General features: G+C 38.9%; 1 protein-coding gene across 1 annotated transcript; it reads right to left on the bottom strand.

Moving 5' to 3' along the window:
- Positions 1-27,984, bottom strand: PCSK1 (proprotein convertase subtilisin/kexin type 1). Its single transcript, XM_021534007.3, has 14 exons — positions 27,772-27,984; positions 26,219-26,323; positions 22,787-22,897; positions 20,436-20,582; positions 19,910-19,986; positions 18,205-18,293; positions 13,974-14,146; positions 11,633-11,845; positions 10,402-10,502; positions 9,214-9,447; positions 7,915-8,072; positions 6,260-6,393; positions 4,493-4,654; positions 1-2,951 (listed from the first exon to the last, which is right to left on the bottom strand). The coding sequence occupies exons 1-14, from the start codon at positions 27,952-27,954 to the stop codon at positions 2,589-2,591; spliced, it is 2,250 nt and encodes a 749-aa protein (XP_021389682.1). The 5' UTR covers positions 27,955-27,984; the 3' UTR covers positions 1-2,588.

The following is a 27,984-nucleotide window of genomic DNA, read 5'->3' on the forward strand; positions in this document are numbered from 1 at the left end:
TCTGCTAACACACTGTATTATGCTACTAGTAGACAAATTTTAACATCACATCACATACATGTTGCAGTTGCTGTTGTAACATGCCTTTTAAAAAATACGTTTATTGGATGAAATTGTCTCTTTCTCAAGAAAAAGTCTGGTTCTTCAATATAATTTATTATGCCTTTTAAAATTCTGTCTGTTCAATAAAATCTTTGCTATATTATAAATACCTGTAACGAAAATATAATTTGAAATTCTGAGAGAAAACTTTTTTTTTACTTTTACATTTTTCACAAAACCCACACAGGCACCAAGGAAAGACTAACAATAAAAATAGTTTACTCCTGTACAAGCTGATCTGGGTTGGAAACATTCAAAAGAGAGATTTTAAACTTGTCATCTGTTGAAACTTTGGCTACAGCATAGGAACTGATCTTAAACAAAGGAGGGTCTTTTGATTCCCACCCTTTTAACCTGAACATTTCTTTCAAGGCCTGATGGAGTGTTGTTAGTACTTTTCTCACTGTAATATACCTGAATGAGGACTGGTTAAATTTGTTGTTATCTGAGGGAACCAGCCTCTAAGCTTCATTACACAGGACTAAAAGTGGCTCTTACCTTGCCACATTCTATTCTGAAATTTAAACATTAGTGAAAATAAGTGCTCTCATTCTGTAATAGCAGCAATTAGAAATTTTCATGGTTTGCTTGTTCATTAGTTATGCATTGTCAGAAAGCTGTTACGTAGAAAGGACAGCAAAGGGAAAGCTTTCTGATCTGGACCACTTGCAGGATTTTTTTTTTTTAATGACTTCTCTTCCTAAGCAATTTTCTTAGTGGAGAGGGGACGAGTCAGTACAAGTGGCATTCAACAGCAGAGATATTATCCTTCAACTGCTGACTAGAAGAATATTAAAGAAACCTTAAAACTGGCAAAAAGGCAGGCTAAACTGAAGAAAGGCATGAAGCCATCACAAAGAATGTTTTTTTAAATCTTATGTTTGGTAAGAAAAATTTTAAGATTGTCTTTAGAGAAGTCCTTTTTTCCACAGAAGACTTATTTAGTTACAATTAGTAGGTTTACCTTTAAATTACAGGATTTAGTGTGAAGTTTGAAAAACTTTTGTTTGAACTGATGGATTATGAGCAAAATGTAAAATTCCTGTCTTAGAGACACTTGCATAATTTTAAAGAATAGACAGTGAAAAATAATCTAATCAAATATTTCTAGAGAGTCTGCAAAACACATTTCAATAGTAGTCAAGAGGAAGAAAAGTAAAAAGCGTCAGGTTTTTGGGTTTTCTTTATCACTTCAATAATTATCCCCTGGGAATCTTCATTTCCTTGTTCTAGATCCCCTAGCTTTTCTGATCATCCAACATGTTGTTTTGGTTTTTTTTTTTTCAATAATTAGAAGCAAAATAATATATAATTTTGACTCTCATTAAAGAGGTATGTGTGGAAAACTACTTATGTTAGGGGCCTACTCACCCTAGTTGCTTTCTGACAGCCACCTCTGCCTCAACCTCTTCTTCCCACTCCACATTCCATGCTCACCCTTCTCAGGGTATTTTTTTCATTTTTTTAGTCTTAGATAATTTTGCCTTTTCTTCCTAGATATTTTAGGAATTTTACAGTCTTTGGGTGGACTTTTCTGCAACAGCTAGCCTTTCTGTTCCACTTGGCCTGGCTACTTGCAGATGTAGGCATCTCAAAAGGCAGCTTTGTACTACTTTGGAGACCTAACTGAGGCTCTACAGGTAGGAGGTTGGAGCCCAAAGCTCACATAATTGACACAAATAGATCAATACTCCATCAGGTGATTCATAACTGGTGAAAAGAATGACAAGTGCTCTGAAGTGAGACTGTCCTCATTAAACATATATGGCCTAGAAAGACCAGGCTCATAATTCAGGCACTTCACTTGGGAAAGTTCCAGGTCTGCTGGAGAAAATGCCATCCCATGGTCTGGGATGTCTCAGTGGGGGCTCTTTTGTGTTTATGTCTGTAGTCTAAATTGTGAATAACTTCATCAGTGTTCACTGATGCCCCAGTCCAACCCCAGCCTCCCAGGAGAACAGAAGGGCAAGGGAGCATTGTTTGGAGAAGGAACAAAACACCTATGACGGAAGCAGTACTGGATGCAAATACTAAATCAGAATAAATGACAAATATAACAAAGACTGCAATATTCATGACAAATCCATGGATGAGAATATATCCCCATAGCTTTGGCAGTTTGGTTCAAAACTGCTTGGTAATTCAGGTTTTGAATCCTACTGCATGCTTAAGTGAAAAGGGTGGAAAAATAAGTAATGCAAAAATTGTTTAAAATAGAGTATAAGGGTTTTTTCAGGGGAATACTATTGCATTTCATGCCTGAGGGGGCAAATCTACTCTGGAGAAAGGTTTTGAAAAAAGATAATACTAAAAAGTGTAATTTTCCTGTCTTATCCCCTCACACCCGTTTTTTCCCTTCCTTGATATTTGTATTAAATATGAAGCAATCAAAGCAGCAATCACACAACTAGAGCATACATAGACTTTGGAAAAAAAACTACAGGTGGGGAGAACAAATATTTCCAACTCAGTGCCATACCCTACAGTTAATTTCCTTCATTTATGATATCAACCAATGCTTGCAGCAGTCTATCATCTCTATGCTTGTAAGGTTTGGCATTGTAAAAAAGATCAACGTAGTCACTGTACAGACTTTCTTCTGAGCCTCTTAACTGGGAGGGCTTGTTCAATTTTTTGAGGGCTTGATAGAAGTGTTCATAGGGAATGTTTAACTTCTCACTTGTGGTCTTCTTTGGTGGTTGCTTTGGATCCATCTGTCTGCTAAAAGCACTTTGCAGTAAATGCAGCATGGCTTCTGATGGGATTTTATCTTCTGCTTTGTCACTGCTGCTGCTGGTGTCTTGTGTGGCCTTGGGTTTTTCACTTAGGCTCTCCAGGGTGGTATGGTCCTAGAATACAGATTAGCATGAAAAAAGGTCAGGTGTCAATGAAAGACTGACTGGATTAAGGCTTGCTCTGGTCAGTTATCTCCATCTATGTGTGGGAAAATGTCATTTTTTCATTCAGGAGCCTGTTGGGCATCTAGAAAACAAGCAGAGTATTATCAACCAAATCAAACTTTCGAAAGGACTGCACTGTATAAATATCAAATCCTCCCACAATATAGGCAGTTATAAATTCAGATTCGACATTGGCAGGAGACAACACATCATTTTATACCAGTATTTGTCCCAGTCTTAAGAGATATTTATGGTTGTGCCACAGGACATAGCACTCTAAACGAGGGAAACATGTATGCAATGGTGATGGCAGCTCTGATTGTGCCTTGTACTCTTAGGAAAAGGATGGAACCAGTGTTTCCATGAAACCTTCTCTGTAGGTGATCTCACCTGAGAAAAAGACAGTGAAGTATGGGTAATGGGTGGTCATAACACATACCTAGGAGACCTTGGAAGACTAATCCAAAGTATAAGTTCACAGACCAGTTAGTGAGAGGCGTGATCTTATTTCAATACTAGTATATGGCTGCAGAGCTCCCTCGTTCAACCTAGAACTGTATTTATAACTGAACAGTCATTTTATCTTCATGTGGTTTTTTACCATGTCCACCCATTTTCTCCTTCAGCACCTGCTGAATCCACTTTTACTTTCTTCCAGTTTGTTTTCTTGGCTGTGGCTGCCAGACCTGGCAACATGTATGGAATGGATTTAGAGACCATTATCACACCCACCTTTCATAACCTGTGTGAGGAAGGTTAAACTATCTGTGCTTTATGGATGTCCTAATTACTTAATGGGGAGACAATTTGATGTGATAGGATTATTTTCTGATGCTGTTGACGTAATCAAGCACTATGAAAATGTGCATTACTACCATCCTGTGCATCCTGAAACCCAGGGTCACCCTGCCTTGTATTTTTAGAGCACTGTTATTTGTAGGGTAAAACAGGGGTGCTAAAGGATATGGCAACAACAAATCCACTGAGCCAAACCTCTTGAATCAGTGAATCCCTGACTTTTGTCAAGCCCTTTGGTCCGGAAATTCCTTGCAAATTCACTGGAAACACTCCAGCAGGCTAAGTTCCTTTAGAATGTGACACTCATTCTTGGTAGAATTACATGAATTTAGTGTGTCTGTCAGAGGTGTCTTCCTCCCTCCTTCCACCACTCAACTGCATTAGCCACAGAGTTCTTTGCTTTAGGAGCAATTTCCTGTTGTCATCCTAAACCCCTTTATATTTTGCAATTTGAAATAGAAACTAATAAAAATATCAGTTGTTGACATGGGTAAAAATTACAATATACACTCAAAAACAATCAGGAGTTAGATGAAATTAATGCAAAAGAAATATGTGTCTTCTTACTAGGCCAGAAAAAATAACCAACCAAAAAACAAGCAAACAAACAAACAAACAAAAAACAAAAAACAAACAAAAAAAAACACCACAAACTGAAAAACATGTAAGGAATAAATGTAATATAACTTTACCTCTACAAGATCAGTCATCTTCTCCACTCCTCTTCTGTCATTCTGCACAGCATTGTAGGATGTATACACACGTGGCTGCTTCATGTGTTCAGGCTGAGTAGCAGTGCCATGCAAAATCAATTTCCAGTTTACAATCCTCCCCTCATTTTGTATTCGTCTGGACTGAAAAACAAGCGTGGCATCAGAAAAGGCTCTCAGGACATAAAAGAGCAAAAGAGACACTTGAATGCAAAGTACACAGGAGAGACCAAAGCAGATTATCAGGCTTTCAATACCTACCTAGAGAGTATGATTCATAAGCACAAAACCTCCAGATGTAGTACAGACAGAGTATATTAGAATGTGGGATTTAATACAATAGCTTAACCACTCAAAATATTCACATTGTGATGTAAAATAATTATTAATTCATCATGTAAGCATCAGTGGAATTTTGTCATAACACAGAATGATAGAAGCTACTGAAGTAATATTTTGTATTTTTAAAACTTGCTCACTAGGCCATTTCTTGATAATTTCCTTATAAAAGTTACCATTGGAAATGATAATGTGAAATACTATTCTTTGTCATTTATCTATTGTAAAACAGCAATCTGAAATACAGTGTGTGGAAGAAAGCAGCAAATGTTTATTTATAAATTTTGGTGGCAGTACAAATAGAAGTAGTGTGGAAGTAGAAAGTGGAAGAGACAATACAGAGAACACAAAACCCTACAAGGTGAGGAAAGAGTGTATTATACAAGGAGGACAAAAATCTTGCGTTATTGTAAATTTCAGGAAATTCTCACTTGAAATGAGAACTAATTTGCAAACAAAATCCTCTTAACTTTGTTTCATAAAAATACTTTCAAAGAGCAGGATATCTGTAACCATGGGGCTATCTATAAGCCTTCAGAATTAACACTACATTGCCGATAGTAATATTTGCTCCTGGTGCCTTGTCCATCTGCTCAGCTCTTTGCAATACCCTCCTGTTTACAATTGAGGCCAATAGGGGCTGAAGGCTCAGTGTCTAACAGGAAGCTTTCAGTTTTTGGCAAGATCTGACCCCTAAGGACAAGCTTATTAACAGACAACTTCAATGAGATGAATGAGCTTGATCACTCTCTCTTTGAAAGGAATTATTTTTCAGTTGCCTATCAAGCAGCTTAATTCTGGTGTCTTGCTCTTGTAATCTGTATCCGCAGGTGGCTTTAGTAAAGTGATTTATTTTTTATCTGTAGGCTACTTAGCTTTAATCCTTAAATGTTGCTCAGCACTATATACTCTCAACAAGAAATTAGAGAAATGTGTACATCAGAATAGGTTGCTGAGATCCCCCAAAAAATCATTAATTCAAAAGGTTCTCAGTTAATGAACACTGCACATAGACCAAAAGAAGACTAGATCCATGCTGAGTTCTTTTCTGCAAAAAAGAATTTCTAGTTAACCATATGTTAATTTGGTTTCATATTTCAATCCAAGAATCACAGAAAATTGTATCAAGTGATAATTTTGGTGACATGTGTCTGAAAAACACAGGCCTGAAATTTTTTTGACAGATACATGACAGTGAAATGAGAATGATGATTTGCATGTAGGTAAAGAACACAAAAATCTGACCCTTCCTTTTTTCTTTAATCCTTAACACATCTGGATATCTTAAATAACTCCTAATTTAGCTTGCTTAATGAGCAGGCTCATTACTCAATGTGCTTTGTAGTGATGAGTGATCATTTAATCTGTGTTAGCTCCCAAACACAGCTAGTTAGCATATGGCATACTCACCATATCAGTAATTCTTAAAATCCAGGTGCCTTCTGGATTTTCCCCCCATGTGTGGACAGACATGAAGTCCCAGTTCTTGAAGCCATTGGGAGATTTGTCTCTCTCTCTCTCAGCCAGTAAGACAGTGCTGGTTCCTGTGTGGGTTCAAGATCAACATTGATTGTCCATGCACTGCCTCTTCCTACTTTTCATGTTTGTCAGCTTGCACACTGCCTAGAGCAGAGGTGGCCTGGAAAATAAACTGTTCAGCAGTGCCTCCTTTAGCAGTGGTTCCTGTAATTATTTTTACAGCAGTGCTTAGGAGTGCACAAGCTGTCAGGTCACACCAAGAAGGTACATCTTGTTCAGTGCTCTATCTCTGGCATGAAAAGGTAGTGAATGCACGTAAAAAAAGCATAAGGAGAAGATGTCAGGCACAACCAGTCTTTCCCACCTATGAGCTGTTCAAGAAACTTCTGAAATGGAGGTTTTGAAGGTAAAACTCATGCAGTATTATGAAACCACAAGTTTATTATTTCATCACTAGTTTGGGGTTTTTTTTGGTGAGTGGATATATATTGTCACAGCCTGGTCCTCCAACAGGGTGAAAAAAAATGCATTTGCATTGTTATTATTACAAAAATGCTGCAGCTCACAAAGAATTTCTGCAGCAAAAGAGGTTCTGCTGCACAGGAGGAAATTTGTTTGGCGTGTTTATGTATAAGGAAAAAAGCAAGGGAGCAATATTTATATAATAAAGAGCAGCGAAGCCCCAAGGAGCCTTGTCACTATTTATAAATATATTTAAAGGTAACACCATAAATATAGAAAAGGAATGACATACATTTCCTACTAATGCTTTGCAGGAAAGTAGAAAAGCAGCAAGAAACAATGGAAAAACAATTTAACCATGAAAACAAAATGCTAATGCAGTGGAGGCAGCAGTACTTGATGATTGCTACCTAGAAACAGAAGAAATTAGATCAGCTTGATATATAAATTCGTATGTGAAAGCTTGTCTTTTTTTTTTTCCTTTTAATGTCAGTTGATCTAACAGACTTTACTCTTAGTTGTTCATAATATTTTTAATCTTTTTTGTTTGGTTGGTTTTTTGTTTGGGGTTTTTTGTTTGTTTGTTTTTGTTTTTGTTTTGTTTTGGTTGGTTGGGCTTTTTTTTTGTGTTGTTTCAAGACATTGCCAAGACAGCTTGCCATATTCTAGCTCATTTAATACAGTTGTACTAAGGTACCTAACAGAAACATTTTGGTTTTTTTTTAAATATACCAATGGGGAGATGCATGAAATGAAACCTGAGGAATCAGATATCCTCAGTTTTTCCATTAGTCTGCTAAATTACAGGAAGTCTGATAAGAATTATTGATCTATAATCCATTGTCTATCAGGAGCCCTGAGGTTTCATAGGTCCACTTGCCTCTGTGAAAATATTCTGTGCCTTCATTTTCTGAAGTATGATTTTCAAATCTCCTTCCACAAAAAGAACCCAGAACAGGTGAAGGTTGAAGAGGGGTCTCTATAGCTCCTGGATGCTTCATCCTCACTGGACTTGTCCAATGATATATTTAGCTCTCTTTAACCACTGAAAACCACATTTATTTTCATGAAGTAAATGTTACACACTACAGCAAACAAACAAAATGTGTGTTTGCCTCCTGTACCTGATGGAGAAACCAGAGTGACATGGAGATCACCTCTACGGGAATACTCAATCGTTGCCTCAAGCTGCACGTGCTCCAGAGATGCAATGGAGTTCTCTTGACCCTTGCAGGCTTTTGTGGGAATTTCAATAATGACTTCTTCATTTGCTCTTAATAATCTGTCAAAATTGAAGTAGTTCTTTGATTACCCACAGGAACTCTTGATTCTGGGTCGTGAATGACACATTTAACAGCCATTTCAGAATGATGAGAAAGGAAGACTCAATACCAGCTCAACAAAAAAAGGTAATGTCTGCTGTTCATGATCTGCACAGAGAGAGATTCTGCATAGCATTCTCTGCACAGTTCCCTTTACTTCCAAATAGAATGGGTATCTAAAGCTCCACACAAATAATTCTAAGCTCAGTATCATGGGATCTTTGTTTTCATAATGCAACATACAGGACTACAATAAAAATACATAAAGAGCAAGTGTGGCATACATCAGTAGTGGGTCAACATTCTGTGAAATAGACAGAGTCCATAAAAACAATTTGATAGTAAAATAGCATAAATAATAATATTACCAAGCAGTGACTCTCTGAAACATTGCAACAGATATCTGTACAGACCTTTGTTGCATTCACATGGTATCATTTCAGCCTTTGCAATAGATATTTTTTTCTGGATAAAAATATGTATGTGAACATGTAGAGATAAAAAGCATCTAGATATCCTTATTGATTAATCGGCTCAGTGACTAATGATAATGAATCTGTCTGTTCAGACTCAGTGTGCTGTTGGCACGTGGCTGATAAGATTTTCCAGTGAACCTTTGAGACAGTTTTGTTTCATAAGAAAATATTACAGACATTACTAAAGCTCAATACATCACCCTGGTTTCAACATATACAAGCCTGTCACAGGAGAAGAATTTCTAAGACCCGTTACAGACACTTTTATTTTTTAAAAATCTTTGTGAGACCTCAGTATCTTTTAGTCTATCTTCTGATGGTTGTCTAAAAATTCACATCCTTCTTGACTGGCCTCAGCCTCACAGTATCATTCTTTATGCACAAGCAGATATAATAATCTTAGTCTTTGTTAAGGCTTCATGCAAGTGATTTCCAACAGTCTTTCACTAAAAAAACAAACCAAGAAGCAATGCTGCTTGGCTGCCTGTGAGGAATACATTCTGGCAAATCTAAATGAATGAAAAGAAGTCACTTATTCTCATTCAGAGCAATCTGTGAAGAATATGATCCTTCAGGCTTTATTACAATAGGCACTAACTTAGTAACTGGTAATGCAAATCCTTACCTGGGTTCAAAGTTCTTGTCTTTGACAATACACTCTCTCTTTTCTGGTACACTTTTCCATCTCTTGGGATCAGCTAAATCCACCAAGGCATTGGCATTGAGTAGTCCAAACCCAAATCTGCTGTTGACCATCAGGCCTGCTCCATTTTTTTTCCATCCTGGATTTCCAGCCAGTGGATCATATTCTGAGGTCCACACTACCAAGTGCTGCATATCCCTCCATGTTAGATCCGGGCTGTTTGGAAAATGTTCCTGATTAGTTTTTTCAGCGCTATCTATCATTTTTCTATCAATTACTAGACTGAAACAGAACGTGCTTTGAATGCATATGGCATCTCACTGTTTTATAACACAGAGCATGTTGCACTTATCCTCACAATGCTTCTCTGGGCAGACAAGATTTCTGTGTCCATGAAGAAAAGGTGTCTAGCAAGAGTAGAGTCCAATACTCCAAAAAAATTCAGGCATTTAAATATAGCAATATTAGAGTTTCCCACACAGATTTTTGGATCTGGACTTTGAAAACGGCCTATTTGATTTTATCTGTGACTCACTCTGCCCTTTAAAATATCTACTTTTTAATTTATAGTATGTAATATAGGCTCATGTCACCAAAGGGGTGTGAAGTAGAAAATTTAGCTGAATCTACACCATACCAGCATTAAACCTATTCACTACTGCCTAAAGTGCTTTCTCTGAAAAAAGTCAATGTCCTGTCCTTTCTTAGCTTCCCCAAAGCCTAAAATCTGACTACCTGCCCTACAGGATCCAAACCTGGCTGCTCCCTGCCTGCTCTGACAGACAAGCTTGGGCACCTTCTCTTTTATACCTTATCACTGGCAGAAATTCTTCTGTAAATTGGCTGAGGCTTAGTTTAAACTCCTGGAGCCTATTGTCTCGAAATCACATTTTCCTGAATCCAGGTTCACCCTCACTTTTAAGTGCATCTGACCAGAAATCAGTAGATGCTGTTGCCAATGCACAAAATACTCTTCAGTCATCATGATTTATTCACATGGGTTCTGCTTTTCTGGGAAGGTGTTGGGGCAAGTAGCTGCTTATTTTTTTAGTCATCAGCCTGTGTAAGTCTGACTGACAAAAGTGGAGCTGCACTATGGGTTAGAGCCTCTTCAAACAGTGGGGTGGTTGAGAGAAAGAAGTTTCAAAGGTCATGGTGGTGACATCTTACTTTGCTTCCAGCGCCAGAGCAAAAATTCCTGCTGCCAGAGGTGCGGATGCAGAGGTCCCTGTGTGAGTTTCTGTGCATTCATTGTGAAGATCAACACTTGTCTGACAGTAAAAAAAAAAAAAAAAAAAAAAGAGAAAAAGAAAAAAAAAAAAAAAAAAAAAAGGCATACACAGTTGTAAATATTGTTATGTCCACACTCACAAATGTCACAAATGTAACTATGTGTCCCTTACTTGGTGCGTATTAATACACTCATCACCAGCAGAAGAAATGATGAGTGTTTAAATCTCTCTCAATCCACTCCTTTTGCTTCAACTATAATTTTAGTATCAAAACGTTTTTTTGTTGGAACAAAATACTCCCACTCTGAATATCTTATTTTAGTCTAAAGGTTTCACAATAAGTGTTTCAGGCTTATTGGTGATTCATGAAAACAGATCATTGTGTTGGGCCTAGAACATTCAAAATTACTGCTTACTAGGAAATTACTCATAGGATTAGCATTGGTGTTCTGCTCCCTCTTCAGCAGAAGAACTATAATTTGCAATGAATAAACACCAAACTCATCAGCTCATTTATCTAAATCTTTACTATAAAGAGAAGCCACATAGTAAGGACTGATCTCCAAGCTAACTTGGAATGACGCTGTTTTAATCCCCATCAATATAGTAAAATTACCAGGGTTGGACAGAAATTACAAGTATTTCAACATTATTGTGCCACAGCAATATTCTTCAGCACAATTAAGGTGGGCACACAGACTGGTATGCCTGCTTGCCAAGTTTAGAAGGTTTAGAGGCACTGTTGTTGCTGTCTCTTGTCTTAAAAAATGTAATGACACGGTGTAACAGTGCCCTGACATCACAGGTTTTCTTTTTATTCTGAATTTCTCTTCATTTGCCCTTTGTGAAGAATAGTGGCATATCAAACCATGCAGAGACCACTTTCATACACAAACTGCTCACAAACCACAGACAAATTCAGCATGTTGATTTAACTGCATCGACAAAATGATTTTGTTTAACCATTGCTTTAGGGTAGAAAAATAGAGGATCAAAATCAAAAGTGATTTGTAATCACTTTTTGGATTCCAAATCCCTTAAATTTTCCAGAGAAAAGCACTAAGCACATAACAAAAAGGCACTCAAAGCCAAGCATTTAACAGGTTTTGTTTATTATTTGCATAGATCATACCTTTGTATTAGTTCTGAAACTGGTAAAAGCAACTTACAATTCTTTGGTCAGTATAATCCCCGCTGCTGTAAGCTGTGGCCAGAGTTGAAGAGCACTTCTCTGCATACCAGGGAGAAAGCCCTTGCTGAGATGCACTGCTAATGGAGATGGTGTAGATGCTATCAGTGTAACCATCACAGTCACAGTTGTCACCCTGGCGACCTCCATTCCCTGAAGCCCATACGAAAATGGAGCCTTTCCCATTTCGACCCTAGGGATAAAAAATTTAAAAAAAAAAAAAATTAAAAAAAAGGATACTTATCAGAAAGATTTCAAATTTCACAATATATCCTTAACAGCTTCTTTCCCTAAAAGGCCTAATATAGTAAACATGGAAGAGAAGCAATTTCCATAAGCACTGAAGAAGACAGAGACAGAATAAACCAGCTGTTTGCAACATCCCACTGCTCACCCTATAGCACAACTCTTAATCTCGCTTACTTGGTTCAGTTGCCTGATACAACAGCTTTCCTCAGATTTTCAAGTTAAAAACAGAGTCTGTGTTCAATGAGTAAATTTTTCCACATGCTGCTCTTTGAGCCTTACCATTTCTAAAAAAAAAATGCCTTAAAACAAATTGGCAAGCCTATTAGGGGTTATTTAATTTTCCTTTCCTGTACTCACAGAAGTATGGGTTAGGAGTATAAGTGATAGACACACTGAAAATCCTCCCTTCACTCACAGATATGGGGATCAGCATCACCAGCCTCCAGGCATAACACATGACAACTATCATGGAGGAAACATGCATCACTATGCAGTCTTGAGCTCTACTTGCTCTTCAGAGGAAAAATATATATTACATGTGACAAACAGAATTTCATGTGTTGTTCATTATTACTATATGCACATTTAATAATCCACAGCAGCTGGAATACATTTTTTTTTTTTTCATTCCACTCAGGTTAGATTTGAAGTTATTTATGCAAATTATATTTGCAGCACTTAAAACATAAAAAACAAAGAGAAATAAGATGTACTCTGTGATACAAGTTTTAAATTCAGAAAGACAAGCCACATCCACTACAGAAAATGATATAGTATCTGTGAGAACAAAGTATCTTTGAGACTGCATTTCTGCAGCCCAGAAGAGCACTGGTGTATCCCAGCACCTGCTCTGATTTCACTTAGAGTGATGGTAACACTTCCTTGGTTCTTCAGGTTAAGCCTGTGCTCAGGTGCTTCACCAGGGCAGCAGTGAAGGATCCAAGGATTAGAGCCATTGTCAATCCCAGCACTGGCTGACTTTGAGCAGAATGGAAACCAGACAGACCTTTGCAAAAGGAATCTTTGAATCCTGAGAGACAAATGGGTAAATTTGTTCCCCATTAGAAAGAAAACAAGCTGGGGGAAAAGGATACATTCGCCACCAAAGAACCTGCTTTTTCAGAGTAAAACCAATTAATATTTGTTGCCTAATTTTCACCTTTAATTCCTCCTCTGCCCTTGCTACCTACCTATGGGTATATAACCTGTTACAAGCTCTCTCATTTGTCTCAATCATTCTCTCAGAGTATCTTTGTCAGCTGTCAGCATTTAAATTATTCTGTCCTTTTTTCCCTCTGCCTACTGATGTTAATTGCCCTTTATCCAATATTTTATGTTTGCTTGTCCTTCAAGCTATTTCTCTATTCTCCCCTCTATGATTGTGTTCCTCTCTTTATTAGTACCTGTCCATCTTTAGATATCTTTTCACCTCACTGGCAAGAGCTAGAATAGTTTACTAATAAATTCACGGCAGGTCTCAGTTTGCACCCTATTTATCACCCAACAGATCCAAAAAGTCTGACATGAAAAAAAGAAACTCATAAAATATTTCTCCCAGTACTCCTCATCATGCATTGGAACTATTTTCATTTTAATTGGATCATGACATGCACCAATTTATAAATTAATGCAATTAGTACAATACAAGCTCATCCACAGGGTGCTAAAATGCATCACTATTTCACGTAGCAAAATATTCATGAAGCAGGAATTTTGTATTAAATTTTATGGGCTTTCAGTACAAAAATCAAATTACTGTTCAGTGTAAAACAAGCAGCAGAGAAGGGTGGGTGTAGGGTGAGATGAAGGCAGCAAAATTAAGGACATAAAAAAAAGCTTATCCATGGATATTAGCAACTAAAACCTAGTTTAGAAAGCCTAATGTTGTTTTCTCAAAAGTCCTTTCTGGCTGGAAATTTCTCTTATCTGTACTATTAAAATACATTGTGTCCATTCAAATATATTTGAGCAAAGACAGCACAAACCATTTTAATTTCTTTTCTGGTATCAACCATTTTAAAACTCTCTTCTCTGCCAAATTTTTTGCTTTATTTTTCCCTGAAGTATAGTACCTGGTTTATCCCATACTCGAAAGCCTTCTGTGCCAGTCTCCCGGGTCCCTCCACAGTTTTACCATCGTCATTGGGGCCCCAGCTTGCACTGTAAATATCCACATGTTCTGGATTGAAACCGATGGAACTGGCCTCAATAGCATCAGTGACTATTCCATCCAGCATTCGTATACCTTCAAAGGAAAAAAAAAAAAGAAGTTGGATTTACTTTCTGTTCCCTCCTCCTTGTCTTAGTTAACTGGGTTTAATGTTTCCAGTAAAATTAAGCCATAAGTACTGCAACCACAGCCGACTGCTGTTCATGTAAAAAGTATTGAGGACAGCTCCTGTCAGTGTAAAACAGTACAGTTAGACTTTATTTGCAAAGCTCAGTGTTTCTCTACAAAAAAAAAAAAAAAAAAAACAAAAAAACAACCCCAAAAAACTCTTAAAATCTTCTTAGCCTCCTATTTACTTTTTTCTCTCCTTCTACAGAGACCAAAGAAGATGTCTTGCTTACTGTTCCTGTTTCTTTCCTATTACATGCTCTTTCTTCCTCCTTCTTCTCTCTTAAATCTGCAACAAAGACTTCTCCAACTGCTAAAATGCCACTGAAATTAAATAGGTTTTACCAATATTACTTTTATCTGTAAGAGTTCTAAGAGTTTTAGTTCAAAGATGTAGTTCAGAATGTTCTGACCAAAGCACTTATCCCTAACAGCCATTAAAGGTTTTGCTGTCTCTGTGACATTGCAATTTCACCAGCTCTTCAATCTCTACGATAGAAAAATATCTCACTGTTTTTCTACTGCCTCATTTTTTTTCTGCTGTGAGCAATCCAGAGATATCTAGTCATTAACAATTTATTAGGAGCTGCATGATATAATCTCCTTCAGAGCAAGCCTGAATGCAGTGGTACTTAAAATTCAGGTGCAGGCAGTTGTTCATCTGCACTGGATCCTTTGCTGTGCAAAGCCACATCTCTACAGTGGGGCTGCTACCACTGTCCAGTGCTGGAAGACAGCAAAAAAAGCAGAAATCTGGCAAAATGCCCACTGTGGCATTGCTCTTACAGCAAAAGCAGCAATGTTAGAGTCACCTCAGTCAGGATTCAGCCTGTGTTTACAAGCAATAAAAATGTCTGGGTTCCCTTGGATTTGGCAGGTTAGTACTACAGCAGCTGCACCATTGCTGGCAGTTGGTGAATTATGACTACTCATTTTCTAGTATTTTCCACAAAACAGGGGATTTTGCCAAAGCACAGCAGGCAAAATGTAGTCATTCTATCAAAAAAAGAAAAAAACATACCCAACAACAAAAAAAACCTTCAACCTCACCCTTGCAGCTCTGTGTCTTGTTCTTTTTTTTTATGCTATCAAGCAGGGAAAAAAAGACTGCAAGCATAATTCCTTTCCTGAATGGCTGACCTCTTAATACTCCTAATACCTCCGAGATAAAGATGAGCTTTATTATTTCATATTCATTAGTGCTAAAATCAGACAAAGGAGTTAATCCGCTCTGCCACAGCTGCTCCACTATCACTCACAAAGCTGGGAAAAGAACCAAGGTATATCCTGTGCCTCAGGTACTAAAAACACCACTTACCCAGGATTGTCTTAAACTGAGAATGGTTTGATTACTCTTTTTTTCTGTTTGCTTAGAATTTCCAGATTCTCTCATGCTAGCAAAGACCTGCCTGTGTGAAAGTGACTGCAAGCCCCAGGTGAGAGCTTGCAACACATAATAAGATAGTAGGAAGGTGAGGAGTAATACTTCCCACAGAAAAAGACAAAGACAAGTCTGCAGATAAATAATGTAGTAAGGGGAAAACAAAACAAGACAAAAACAAACAAAAAACAAACAAAAAGCCCCAAGAACAATGACTCCACATTGAAGAAAACAGCTCAAGGTAAAAATCACTGCCTTGCATTCCTGATCATCAGAAATCCTGATAGCTCAAGTCATCTCAGGGATTTGATGACTGCAGTGATATTTCTGTAAACAGATTCCAATTATGTCCTCTTTCATAAACTCTTTTCTATTCTTGCTCCCATCATCAGTCCCACAAAATCAAAAGCAGGCAAAGCCCAAGGTAATTTCAGACACACATCTGCCTGGCAGAAGGGATATTTTTAGCAACACGAACTCTCAGCCAGTCCTTTGTAAAATGGAGCTTCTTAATAATTTAATTTCCATGGCAGCACCATGGAATTATCATAACACAGCGGTATGGTGAGGTATGCACGAAAATACACATACATTGATTCATACCAGAGGTGATCAATACATATTTCTCAGCACTACAAAGGCCAAGAGCTGAATGTTAAAGGTGTCACTTTGAAAACTGGCATTAAGAGTATTTTTCCTTCACACAGAGCACAGGGAAGCCAATGGTATTCACAGCCACAAAGCACTGGAGAGAGAGGCTGGTCAATGTTGCATAATAGGGCCAGGCATTGATGTGAATGGAGAGAACATTCAGGACTGTGAAACTCAATACTTTCACAGAAAACAAACAAGAAAAAAAATCAACAGAATGTTTTGTTTCACCCCTCAAGGCAAAGTTAAACCAACCTGTGTTTGGAAAACAAGGTATTCCACATTGCCAGGGCTTCTTTTCCCTGAAGCAGATATTGCTGACTATCAAGAGAGAAGGCACTGGCTGTGGGCCACTGGATTTGTCCAATATGGCAACTGCTACAAGTAAATAGCCACTTAAGGAAGTCATCATGAACTAATGTTGAGTAGTAATGTTGAGTAGAAGTGTGCAATATGTCATTTCATGGATTAAAAAAAAAAAAAAAAAAAGAGAAAAGCAGCCTCTGAAGAAATGAATCTTCTAGAGCTTGGATCATCAAACAAGCTTCCAGTGTTTATCCATTCCAAATTGATCTGAATATTTTGAAGACTTCTCTTATCTTCCACTGCTCTTTGAATTTATTTTTCTTACCCCCCTGTCTGGGTGTTAATCAGTCTGATCACATCTAACAACTTACAATCTCTTTCAGCTTTTCCATTCTTCCTCCTCCCCACCCAAGTGCATGCTGCTTGCTGGGTAATATGGATTGCTGGACTGCTTTTCCTGCTGTAATTTCCCTTTTCTAGATAAATCATCCTGTGCAGATCTGTAGTTTGCATTTGCAAATGAGCACAGATCATATACAAATAGCTGTGGAGGAACATCCTCTGTAGATGCAAGAGCCTTAAAATATGGGCACAGTGGGAGTTCAGACATCTTTGCAGCTTCATCCATTTGCTTTCCTTTGAAAATCTGACGTCTTCATATTATGAGTGAGATATTTTATTTAAACAGATCATGACAGCATAATGCATTATGGCAATGGGAAACTGCAAAGCTGACATCCATGACAGCTCAGTGGAGTAACTGGGAGCTGACAAAACACCATGCTGAAATGGTGGGAACAACAGTTATGGGTGTCAATTGCCACTCCTGTAGTTTAAAATGAAAAAGAGGGTAAACTGGAAAAAGAAGGACTGCGAAAATAACCTCCTTTGAGCTAAAAAACAACTTGCAAATGATATTTGCATCATTATTATTTCATAAACATCTAACAGATTGAGTCACTGATTAAAAACCAAAATATTGATGGGCAAGAAAGACTTCACTTGTTTTTAAATTTAACTTGTGGTGACAGTAGGGAAGCAAGGTGTTGAAACAAAAAGGACAGCAATTTGCAAGACTTGACTGACATGACCTTTTGAATGTGATTGTGTAAATGGAAACAATATGCTGCAAATATTGATGGGTATAATTTTGTGTACTTCTACTTTCACTCTACTCAATCTCTCTCCTTCCCTGTATAAATAATAATAATTAGTTCTTCATTCCTTAAGATATACTGTCTTAACTCTAGGTAAGTTATAAGTTGTTGCTATCATTGTTGTTGTTAATATTATTAATTGTTCTTAATATTCTTAACATTATGATTACTACTTTTTTATTATTATTGTTACCATCATCATCCTCACATATATTATTGCTGTTTTTGTTAGGTATTCTACCTATCTATCTATTCATAACCAAATTCCAGGCTTCCATAAAGAAATCCTGTCATGTACAGGTGTCCCCCCGCCGTGTTGCCAGACAGGACTTTGAAGCTTATAATACTGCAAGATAAATGTTTTCTGAGAATGACCAATCATTCATATTTCAGATTAATGGTATCTGGCAACACTCAGCATCTGTCTTGTTTCCATTCATATTAGACATCTAATTATTTTGCTTCCTTACCTCCAACCCTGGAGTTGTAGGCTACCCCAACTCCGCATTTTCTGTTGTTGGCTTGCATGGCAATTTCTCCTGCACACCGTGTCCCATGCCTGAATTGATACAGCAAGAATAAAGAACACATCATAACAACATTGTTGTATTGTACAGAAAGACTCGTCAAGGACCTTGATTTGTTCAAATTCTTCCTTTCAATTAATGTAATGCAGTTATTGAAGAGCTTTTGAATTGTATCTACATGATACAAAAAATACTTACTTTTCCTAAGCTTCATTAAATGTAATTTTACCTACTTAATGCTCAAAGAAATATTTTCATGGGATGATAAATGCTTTCTTTAATCTCACTGCAGGTATCAATATTTTCGTAGAGTGAAATAATGGCATAAAATTATGGGGCTAAGAAGCTGTCTTCAAACAGAAACATGATACAAATATTTTTTTAATCACATGTTTAGATACATATTTTCTAAATGACTGCATTTATTTATGATTTCAGAAAGTGAGCCTTTAAAGTATCCCCATTGCTATTTTTTCTTGTAACAAATTAGTTTCTATGCAATTCATTTTTTTCCCCCATGGCTGATTCTAATTCCTCAATAGAGAATGCCTTCCTATAAGTCTCAAGGTAAGAGCATTGTATTATTTAATGCTACAGATTATTATTCAATGACATGCCTCAATGCTTCTGAGCTGAATTCTATTTACTTATTAATAAAGATTAGAGACAATACATGTAGATTTAAGAGATAATGACATCATAACAAAAGGATAATGGCTTATTTCTCTAAAATAACACTGTAACAAAGTAGAAATGCCATTTTTCAAATGTTTTATTCATGGATATATTATTGTCAGACTGATCTTTCTTTTTTTTTCGCTCATACAATGATTTGTGTTGTTAATGCTACTGTATGGTCTGATAGAAAACAGGGAACTAATGCATCCATTTCTTGCTATCTGTACTGAGTAGTGGCATTCAAATTTTTTAAAGAAATTGACTATTTTGTGTACCAGTTTCTAGAGAGATCCCTCCTGTTATTCTTTCTTACAGACAAAATCCATAACTGGATTATGATGGATGTGCCCAGGTCTGACAGACCCATCAAGAGACTTTTTTTTTTAATTGCCAGTGCAAAGCAGAGAATCAAAGTTAAAATACACTTTGGGATGTATCATTCCAGAAACAGAGACACAAGAATAGATTATTCCCTTCACCTTGCAGAAACACCTCAGCACCTTACATGTGACATGAAGAAATTCAGGACATCATAGGGAGATTACAATTATGAAGTTCTTCATCTGGGAATTTTATCCTCATGTTTATATCAATGTTATGGGAGAATGCTCCTGCTAACTGGAACACAAAAGGTTCTTTCTGAACATCCAGTAGTGATTCTTTACATTGAGGGCAACCAAGCACTGCCACAGGTTGCCCAGGGAGGTTGTGGCCTCTCCCTCCTTGGAAATGGTCAAAAGCCATCCTGATCATCCTGGGCAGCAGGCTCTGGAGCTCCCTGCTTGAGCAGATGACCTTCAGAAGTCCCTTTCAAGCTGTACAATTCTCAGTGATTCTGTTACACAAATTCTTCCTCTTGAAAAATATTGCCACAGGACACCTACACAGAAATTTCTCCACTTGTACCTCCTAACACACAAAATAACACTGTGATGTTTTGCTCTCTTAAGACAGCTGTGAAGCTACTCACTTGTTTTCATTTGTTGGGTCATATCTAGGAAAGGGATCATGATCATTGTCATTGAAATCATAACTTGCCTTTGGGTCCTACATGCAAAAAAAGAGAAGCAGAATTAATTCAGATACTAGAAAAGGCATTTCTAAATTGCTAAGAAAATAGGTTCTAGAATCTGTATTTATTTACTTGATGTGCCTCATACTGGCAGCAATCAAGATGGTAGAATTTGATGGCTATTAACCATTCCATAACTTTTTCATGGAGCTTTAATAATTTAGCATTAAACCACTACATGCAAATGTATCTGGGAACTGGAGGAAAAACAAAACAACAAAATATCCACCCCACTATCATTGCTAAGTGACATTCAGCTTCCTGTGACAGAGACCAGGTTCAAAATCATGCCTAAGGCAAGTATTTCAGTCTTTGTACTGCAGGAGCTGACTTACAGAACAAACAATGAGCTGGGGAGGAGTGTCTGTTTATCAAGTTTACGAGGAGTTCATCTATTCCATAGCATTCTGATGCTCAAACTTACATAGTTAGCATAGATGTCAGTGTGATTCCACTCCAATCCATCATCTAGGACTGTGATGACAACTCCCTTGCCTGTGAATCCTTTCTGCCACACAGGAATAACATGGAGATCCAGTTTGGGCAGGGATGGAGTAATTCTTGTATCTTGCTGTGGGACAGAAGGAATTCAAATATATCAACATTTTATACAGGTCCAAAGTCATATTCTAAAGATGCTGTAAACAGTTTCAGCCAGAACTTGTGTATTTTGCTCAAATTTTGCAAATACAAAACAAAAATTAATTTCATCAGGCACTTGTAGGAGTGAAAGATTTACCCCACTGCGTGAATATCCCTGAAGACCACTCCTAAACAAAAAACATCTTGTATTTTTGGTAAGTAGGCAGCAGAAACAGAAAGAAGCAGTGGAGATGCACCCATGGACCTTGGAACACTGGGTTAATAATCAGACCTGCTAATGTTTGTTCTTTCCATTTGATGAGGAGCCAAGACAGTGCCTGCACTGCAGTGAGCTGGATTTCCTCCAAGTGTATTTTCTCCTTGGACATTAAAGTTAGCCAGAGCAAAATAATTAATGGGTAAAACAATTAAGGTAGTAGTTTGGTTGGGAAAAACTGGGTTGAATCACAATTTTCTCTTTACTACCCTCATTGCTGTTCCTGTGGTAAATCAGCTGGAAGTATGAATCATGAATAGCCTTCTCTTCTGCACCATATTTTTGAAGACTATCTCCTAAATGGATCATTTTCCCCCTCTAATGCTAGAGGAGCAGTACATACATCAAATTTAGAAAACATGCTTACAGGCCCCATAAAAGCAGAGATGTAAAAAGAAGCACTCTAATTCTGTTTCTCTGTTCACAGTTATGTTAGCTGATGGCATGTTTTCTGTATGTCTTTGTTTCCAAAGAAATACTGCATAAAATACAAGGTTTAGGAAAATAAATTTGTTTTGTGGGTGAAATTTCTTTCATTTTCTGCTATCTGTACCTGACTGCTTCCATTCAGGAAATTATTTGAGAATTCAAGCTTTGTTCTCTTGAATCCATCAAATAATATTTTTCCTGGTGATGTGTGAAGGTACACAGGATAGAGCTAAAACTGTTGCCATCAAATAATAAAAATAAGGTAATAGTCAGTTATTCACTACAAGGCAAGAAACCTTGGTATTTTGGAAGAAAATGTCTAACACTTTCATGCATTTTATCAGAAAAATTCAATGTTCATTGTGAGCAAGGCTAAGCAGCATGTTTTTATTTTTCATATGCAAAAACTAGAGGGAAAAATAGTGAAAACCGTAAACAGGTGGGAAAAGGAACTAAATCTCCTGGAGAGCAGAACATTGGCAGGTTTTTTTCCCCTGACTGCTGTTATGAATCATGTGTGTGTTTGTGTATTTGTCTAATATAGACATCTTGGAAATGTCCTGCTTTTTTGGATAAGGGCAAGGAAGCAAACATTCTGGATCAAAGAAAAGCTGAATTCTTACAGATAACAAATTTTTTCTGTTCAAAAGAAGTCTGCAGGAATTTTCATGGAAATATTTTATGCTATGGGGTTTATAGTTATCTTCCCTAGCTCAAATGAAGGAAAGCAGCCTACAGTTTGGTATGATTTCTCTAAGATGAAGTGAGGAAAAGTATTTGTGCTTGACCTTTCTTTCTGATTTGTTATACCCACATTTAAGCCCATCCCTGTTCTGAGTGAAAGCAATGAATCCCAGACTGAAGGTACAACTAGAATGTACAATGGAAACACAGGCTTTTGGAAAAAACATGTAAAACCTAAGTGATCAACTGTATTTCTCAATTGACACACGCAGACAGAAACTATGGAGCTCAGGAAATTTTTTCCCTGACATTTTGAGCATGTAAGCAAGCTTTAGAGACCCTCTAATATATAAATCCTAGTCTGTGTGGCTGAAAGTGCTTGTTGCATGCATACAGATGCTTTTGTTTTCATCTGGTGTATGAATTCTGCACTACCAATTTTAATAAAGAAATAGATGGCCAGCTTCAGATACAGTAATGGACTTCTTACACAGAAAACCACAAATATTTTAAAATTATCATTAAAGTGGTTTTCAACAGTTAACAATTTGTGATATCATCCCCCTCCCCCATACTAAATAGCAGCTAAATTGACATCTAGACTCTCTGTAGAAGTGATATTCCACAGAAGAGAAAAGATGGCCTGAAAATGTTAGGCACAAGGATCACTCATTTTTACAGCATATGCTAACAAAAAGGACTCTTCATTTATTCCCTTTCATGCAATCACTCTGATACTGGTAAAATAGTGCAGCTGGTGGCACAACCATCTTCTCCAGTTCCACAGGGCAACAAATTCTTACCAGATACCACTGCTGATTCCACATAGGGTCGTTGAAAAAGCTTTCTGCTGAGTCTCTCACAGCAGCACGCTTAGTTCGCTTTTTTTCATACTGCTGCTCTGCCCACGACACCTATAATTATTTGTAAAAATATGATAAGTGAACCTCTTTAATTTGGGACTTTCTCAACCTGGAGTATAAGGGCTTTCATCACACAGAGAGGTTTTGGTGCCTAAAGCAAAATCAGCAACATTCAGTACAGAGGAGAGGATTATTTAAACTGTAGTACAGTTAGATTTAGGAAAAAGAACTTGGTGAAATCACAATACTGTAGAATCAATTCACAGAAAATCGTTAAGTACAAGTTAACAAGGAACACCTGTGAATGATAAGAGGCAGGTTTTTACACCAAAAAGACCCATGTAGTATGGCTAGAAGGTCATCTAAGCAGTGGTTCTTACTGAAACAAGGAAAATCACGGCCTGTTTCTTTCTTCTATTTATCTTTTATTCACTCTCAATTGAGAGTGAAAAGGAAAGAAGAAAGATTATCTCTGGCTTTAGTCTAGCAATTATAATGATGCTGTTACTCACAGACCAGCTGGACTTCCAACTTCCTTGCTAGTGGTGTTTTGAAGAGTGGTCAATTAGCCAGCTACAAATATTAGACTAACTTCATCACTGGCATAATTCCACTTAAGGCAACTGAAAGGCAAAATCCTTCAGTATGCTTTGATAAAGCATCAAATGAGTTGCACAGTCTTTGTGCACAGACACAGCAGTCTCTAAGGCACTAGGCTGTATTTTAAATGTGTACGGCCCTTGAATGCATTACTGAACCCAGTTCAGATGAAATCCTGATGATGATGCCTCTCTCTGTGCTGTGTGCTCTTTTTGGAAATAAAACATTATTTTTGGAATAAAGCATTATTAGTTGTTCCTTGTATGGTCACTCTGATGCAGACATGGCTGGTCCTTTTCATCTCAAATTTGAAGCAGGTAAAGCATACTCAGGTTCAGTAAGATTGTCAAATTCCTGTGACAAGCCTTACATGGAGCGTGCCTTGGATCTAATCTTTTATTTTCAAGCTCTGAATAGATTCTGTTCCTTTTATCTGCTGTGATTGAGCAGCTTTATGATCCTGACATCTATCACCATATATGAGATAATAATGACTCAGAAGTTATGATTAAAAAGTATTATTTGATTAAAATGCAATTTCCTAATGAAAGCCTAATGAAAATTCACTACAAGAACATAAATCCTTTAAAATGGTATCTGCATTGGACATGTTTATGATTCTCTTGCTATATATTTAGTCCTAAACCCCCTACAAACCTTGGTCATAGAAGATGACTATACCCATACAAGCTTAGGTATTTTAAACTGCTCTATTGATATCTCAGGCCATACATACTTGTGCACACGTTGGAGCAATTACCTCTATCTCTCTTCCCTGCCCACAGCAAAGCTTGACCTCTTCACCACCCAACAGCAATTAGCAGTTGACAACTTCCATGCTTGTTATTTCTTTTCACGGTGAGCAAGTGCACTGAAGGGAAATGAGCTGAAACTCCCAAGCCCATATGTCAGGCAAACAAGGAAAATGTTTGTCACTCAGCAGCTGGGTGAGGTTCCAGCCATCCATCTCCAGCAAAATCTGAAGGCCCCATGCCAAATCTCCAATCACTGATACATAAAGCAGCAAAAAATTTCTCAATTCAAATCTACTTGAAAGAAAGCAGACTTAGAAACTAGTATAAATACTAGAAGTTAGGTAACCAGATAATGACATCCCTTCAATGTATTCACAGCCTTTATCTGTTTTACAACAAATACTATAGGAAGCAAATAAATATTCAGATTAGAGCCAAGTTTTACCACAACTTTCACACTTAACATACCGTAAAATTCATGAAGGCGTTATACAAACAAAAATAGGATTCCCTTTTCTCTCCCTTTTTAAAGGTTGAATCTAAATCTTTTTAAGTAGGCTGCTGCTGAGCAAGAGCAGCTCTTCAGAGCAAAGGTCCCTGTGTAACTACACAGTTACATGATTGGTTTGTGTTTATACACTTACATAATGCATAATTACATCTCATTCGCAGAATTAATTTGCATACTGGATGGTAAATAAAATGAAAATTGGAGTAAATTTAGCAAATCACCTGCAGCATTTTGAATCTAAATGTCTGGTAGCAATATAATACAATCACTCTGTTTGGATACAATTTTAGAATGTGATGCATTGAACACTCATTCTTCCCTGTGTAACAGATTCATTTGATGCAGCAAAAGAGAGAGACTGCACCCAAAATTCTGATCCTGAACATTGTACTACCATAACATGGGACATATGGTCATAGTTGCAGGCATAAATTGGAACTAGTTTAGAGTGAATCTGCAGGTTTGAGCATCCCCAGGTTAGGATTATTTCAATTTTAACTGTTGAACCAGTTCCCGTTTGCAAGAGATGAAACTGTACCGTTTTGAAAAAAAACAGGCAAAGCAAACACCCTGTCTTGCCACACAGAATATTTCCTCCTAGTTGACATTTGCATCTAAAACCTCCAGGTAGAAGATTACTCATTCTGAAGTGATTTGTCCTTATATGATAATTTGCTTGTTTTGACAACTAGGTTACTTCATGGTTTGGACAGCTCATATTGTCACAATGATTGTTGCAACAATGCTGATCTTAAAATCAAATGTTGTTGTGACATTTCCCAGAAAATAGTTTGTAAGAGAGGCTGACAGATTTCTGGTCTGCTCTTTAAATTTGTCATGCACCTCAGTTTTTCATTATGGTTACAAACAGAAATGCTTCTCTCTGAAATAAAGCCAGAAAAATGGGGGGTCTGCTTCACCAGTGGGTTGTACCTTAGACCCCTCTCCAGTTTGCCTGTTCTCTGATTGCAGTGGCATATTATTGTAACAAAAGACTACAAGTCTGGAATGTGTGATGGATCCTTTGAGAAGGGATTTTGGCTTGTTGTGGAAGCCAATCCAGCAGAACATCAGCCCTTTATCTCTGCTTCTTTTTTTTTTTTTTTAAATTTAATATTCAGTGACTTTAAATCAAACCTAATTCACATGGTAATTGCACAGACGTGGCCTAATTAAACTTAGTGCATCTATGGATTTTTACTTTGAATCCAGCCCCTTGGTTCCCCGTTCACATTTTCTTCAGTGGCACATCAACATCTTAAATTCTGGTGCTGCACATCTTAAATCTCAATTTGAAAAGCTCTTGTAAAATATGTGGTAAGGGAGGGTCAGACTCTGCCTGTGAATGACAGAATAGTTAAGTATTATTCAGCACGAGTATGGATGGCTGAATATATTAGACTTGCAAAATGAGGAAGGCCTGCCTGTGACCTCTTTATGAAGCTAGTGGTAAAGAGACAGAATAAAAAAAAGATTAAAAAAAAAAAGAATAAATTTAACACTTACCCTCTCATCATCAGATAGTCTCTTAGTGATATGAATAGCACTTCTTCGGGACCGTCTTGGGTGACTCTTATGTCTGAATAAGTAGTGGTTTTTCAGTGATCCAATCTGTAAGACACAGGCATGCTTTAATTATCAGGAAGTATTTCCCCACTGTGAGCAAATAGCAACAACCAAACTCTGAAAGAATTCACGCTGCCTTAAAGACAAAAGAGCAAGAAACTAGCCTGTAGATCTTTTAATCCAAATAAGGAAGCATTCTTTCAGTAACAAGTGCTTCTCTCAGCCTGTGTGCTGCTAGAAGAAGCTGGGGGAGTAATTTCATTTGGGCTACACGAGTGCAGTCACTACTACTACAGGACTCAAGTTACACAGCGCCTGTACTAGTGACCACTACACTCATGGACACACCTTGGCAAGGCCACATTTCAGTGGGCAGGTCGCACACCAGTTTTATCTGCTTTTTCTGGGTTTCAGGTGGACAGGTGTGAAAATCTTTTTGCATGACTTCAGACACCTCACTGCAGGGCTGGGTTGTACAGGCACCCACTGTAGCAGCATTTTCACTTGCTCAGTAACCAGCCAGCCGCCAGTCAGTGCACCCCACTGACTTTGAACACCCCACTTCCCTAAGGACCGGCTCTTTGACAGCTGCGGGGGCAAATGTACCGGCTATAAGGGCAGGAGGACCAAACCCACGGAGGTGGGGTCACACCTACGGGTTTGGGAGCGCGTTGAACACAGCCGTGCCCTAAAGCAGGGCTGGGCAGGCGGCCAGAGGGGGCTGACCCTGGACATCCCCAGTCAGAGAGGGGAGATCGCATGGAGAGGGGCTGATCGCGACCCCGACCACGGGGCCGGGCCGGGGGCAGCAGGGTCCCAGCGCTGGGGGACGCCGTGCCCGGCACAGGACCCTCACCGGGACGTGAGACGAGGCTGCTCCCTCACGGCACTTACTCATCCCTGACAACGCTGACGTCACGGCATCCCAAAAAAGCGCCCAAGGGATGGCTGGAGAGAAGCCCCGCGATGGAAATGGAGCCGGCGGGGCGGAGGCGGCGCGGGGTCGCAGCCGACACCCCCCACACCCTCCTCCTCCTCCTGCCCGGACTGCCGGGGGAGCGCCGGGCGCCCTGCCCGGTCCCCTGTGGCACCGCGGGGTGCCCGGCCGGACTCTGTCCGTTCTCCTCAGGGAGAGCCAGCCGCCCTGCCTGGACCCCTCCAGTCCGACCCTGCCCAGTCCCGCCAAGGAGAACGGGAGCGCCCTGCCCGCTCCCCTCAAGGAAAGCCGGAGGTCCCCTCCCGGTCCCCCGAGGAGGAGCCGAGTCGCCCTGCCCCGTCCGCTCCGAGAGAGTTGTCCCTGGCCGGGCGCCAGGGGAGCACCCGGACCCGGGGAGGCTGCGGTGGGGGACCGGGAGCTCTAAACTCCCCGGAGCCCCGCGGGCGGCAGGCGGGCACAAGTTTGAGGGAGAGGGGAAGGAAGGAAGGAGCCTCGCGGGATGGGAGAGGAGCCCCGTCGCGGAGCATCCTGCGGGATGTCCCCTGCCCGGCCGTACCTGCCCCACCAGGTCGTAGTCCAGCTCGTCCGCGATAGCTCTGGCAGCGTCGGGGCCGGCCGGGATCTCCGCTGCCCACTCGTTGAGGAAGAGCCGCCCGGCGCTGCCTCCTCGGGGCAGGGACCAGGCTGCCAGGAGCACGGCCAGGGCCGCGCACGGGCCGGCCCAGCGCCGCCCGGCCATGGCCGCGGGACGCGGGAGGGATGCGGGAGG

This window comes from Lonchura striata, chromosome Z (genome assembly GCF_046129695.1).
Source record: "Lonchura striata isolate bLonStr1 chromosome Z, bLonStr1.mat, whole genome shotgun sequence".
Lineage (NCBI taxonomy): Eukaryota > Metazoa > Chordata > Aves > Passeriformes > Estrildidae > Lonchura > Lonchura striata.

What these genes read in the sequence shown, in the direction of transcription:
- PCSK1 (XM_021534007.3), bottom strand. Translation starts at nt 27,954, where the DNA reads ATGGCCGGGCGGCGCTGGGCCGGCCCGTGCGCGGCCCTGGCCGTGCTC. An exon ending in GGAATCAGCAGTGGTATCTG is followed by an intron (nt 20,583 to 22,786) that starts GTAAGAATTTGT and finishes TCTGTCCCACAG; the next exon opens with CAAGATACAAGAATTACTCC. An exon ending in GCTCTGGCGCTGGAAGCAAA is followed by an intron (nt 9,448 to 10,401) that starts GTAAGATGTCAC and finishes TTTTCCAAACAG; the next exon opens with CCCGGATCTAACATGGAGGG.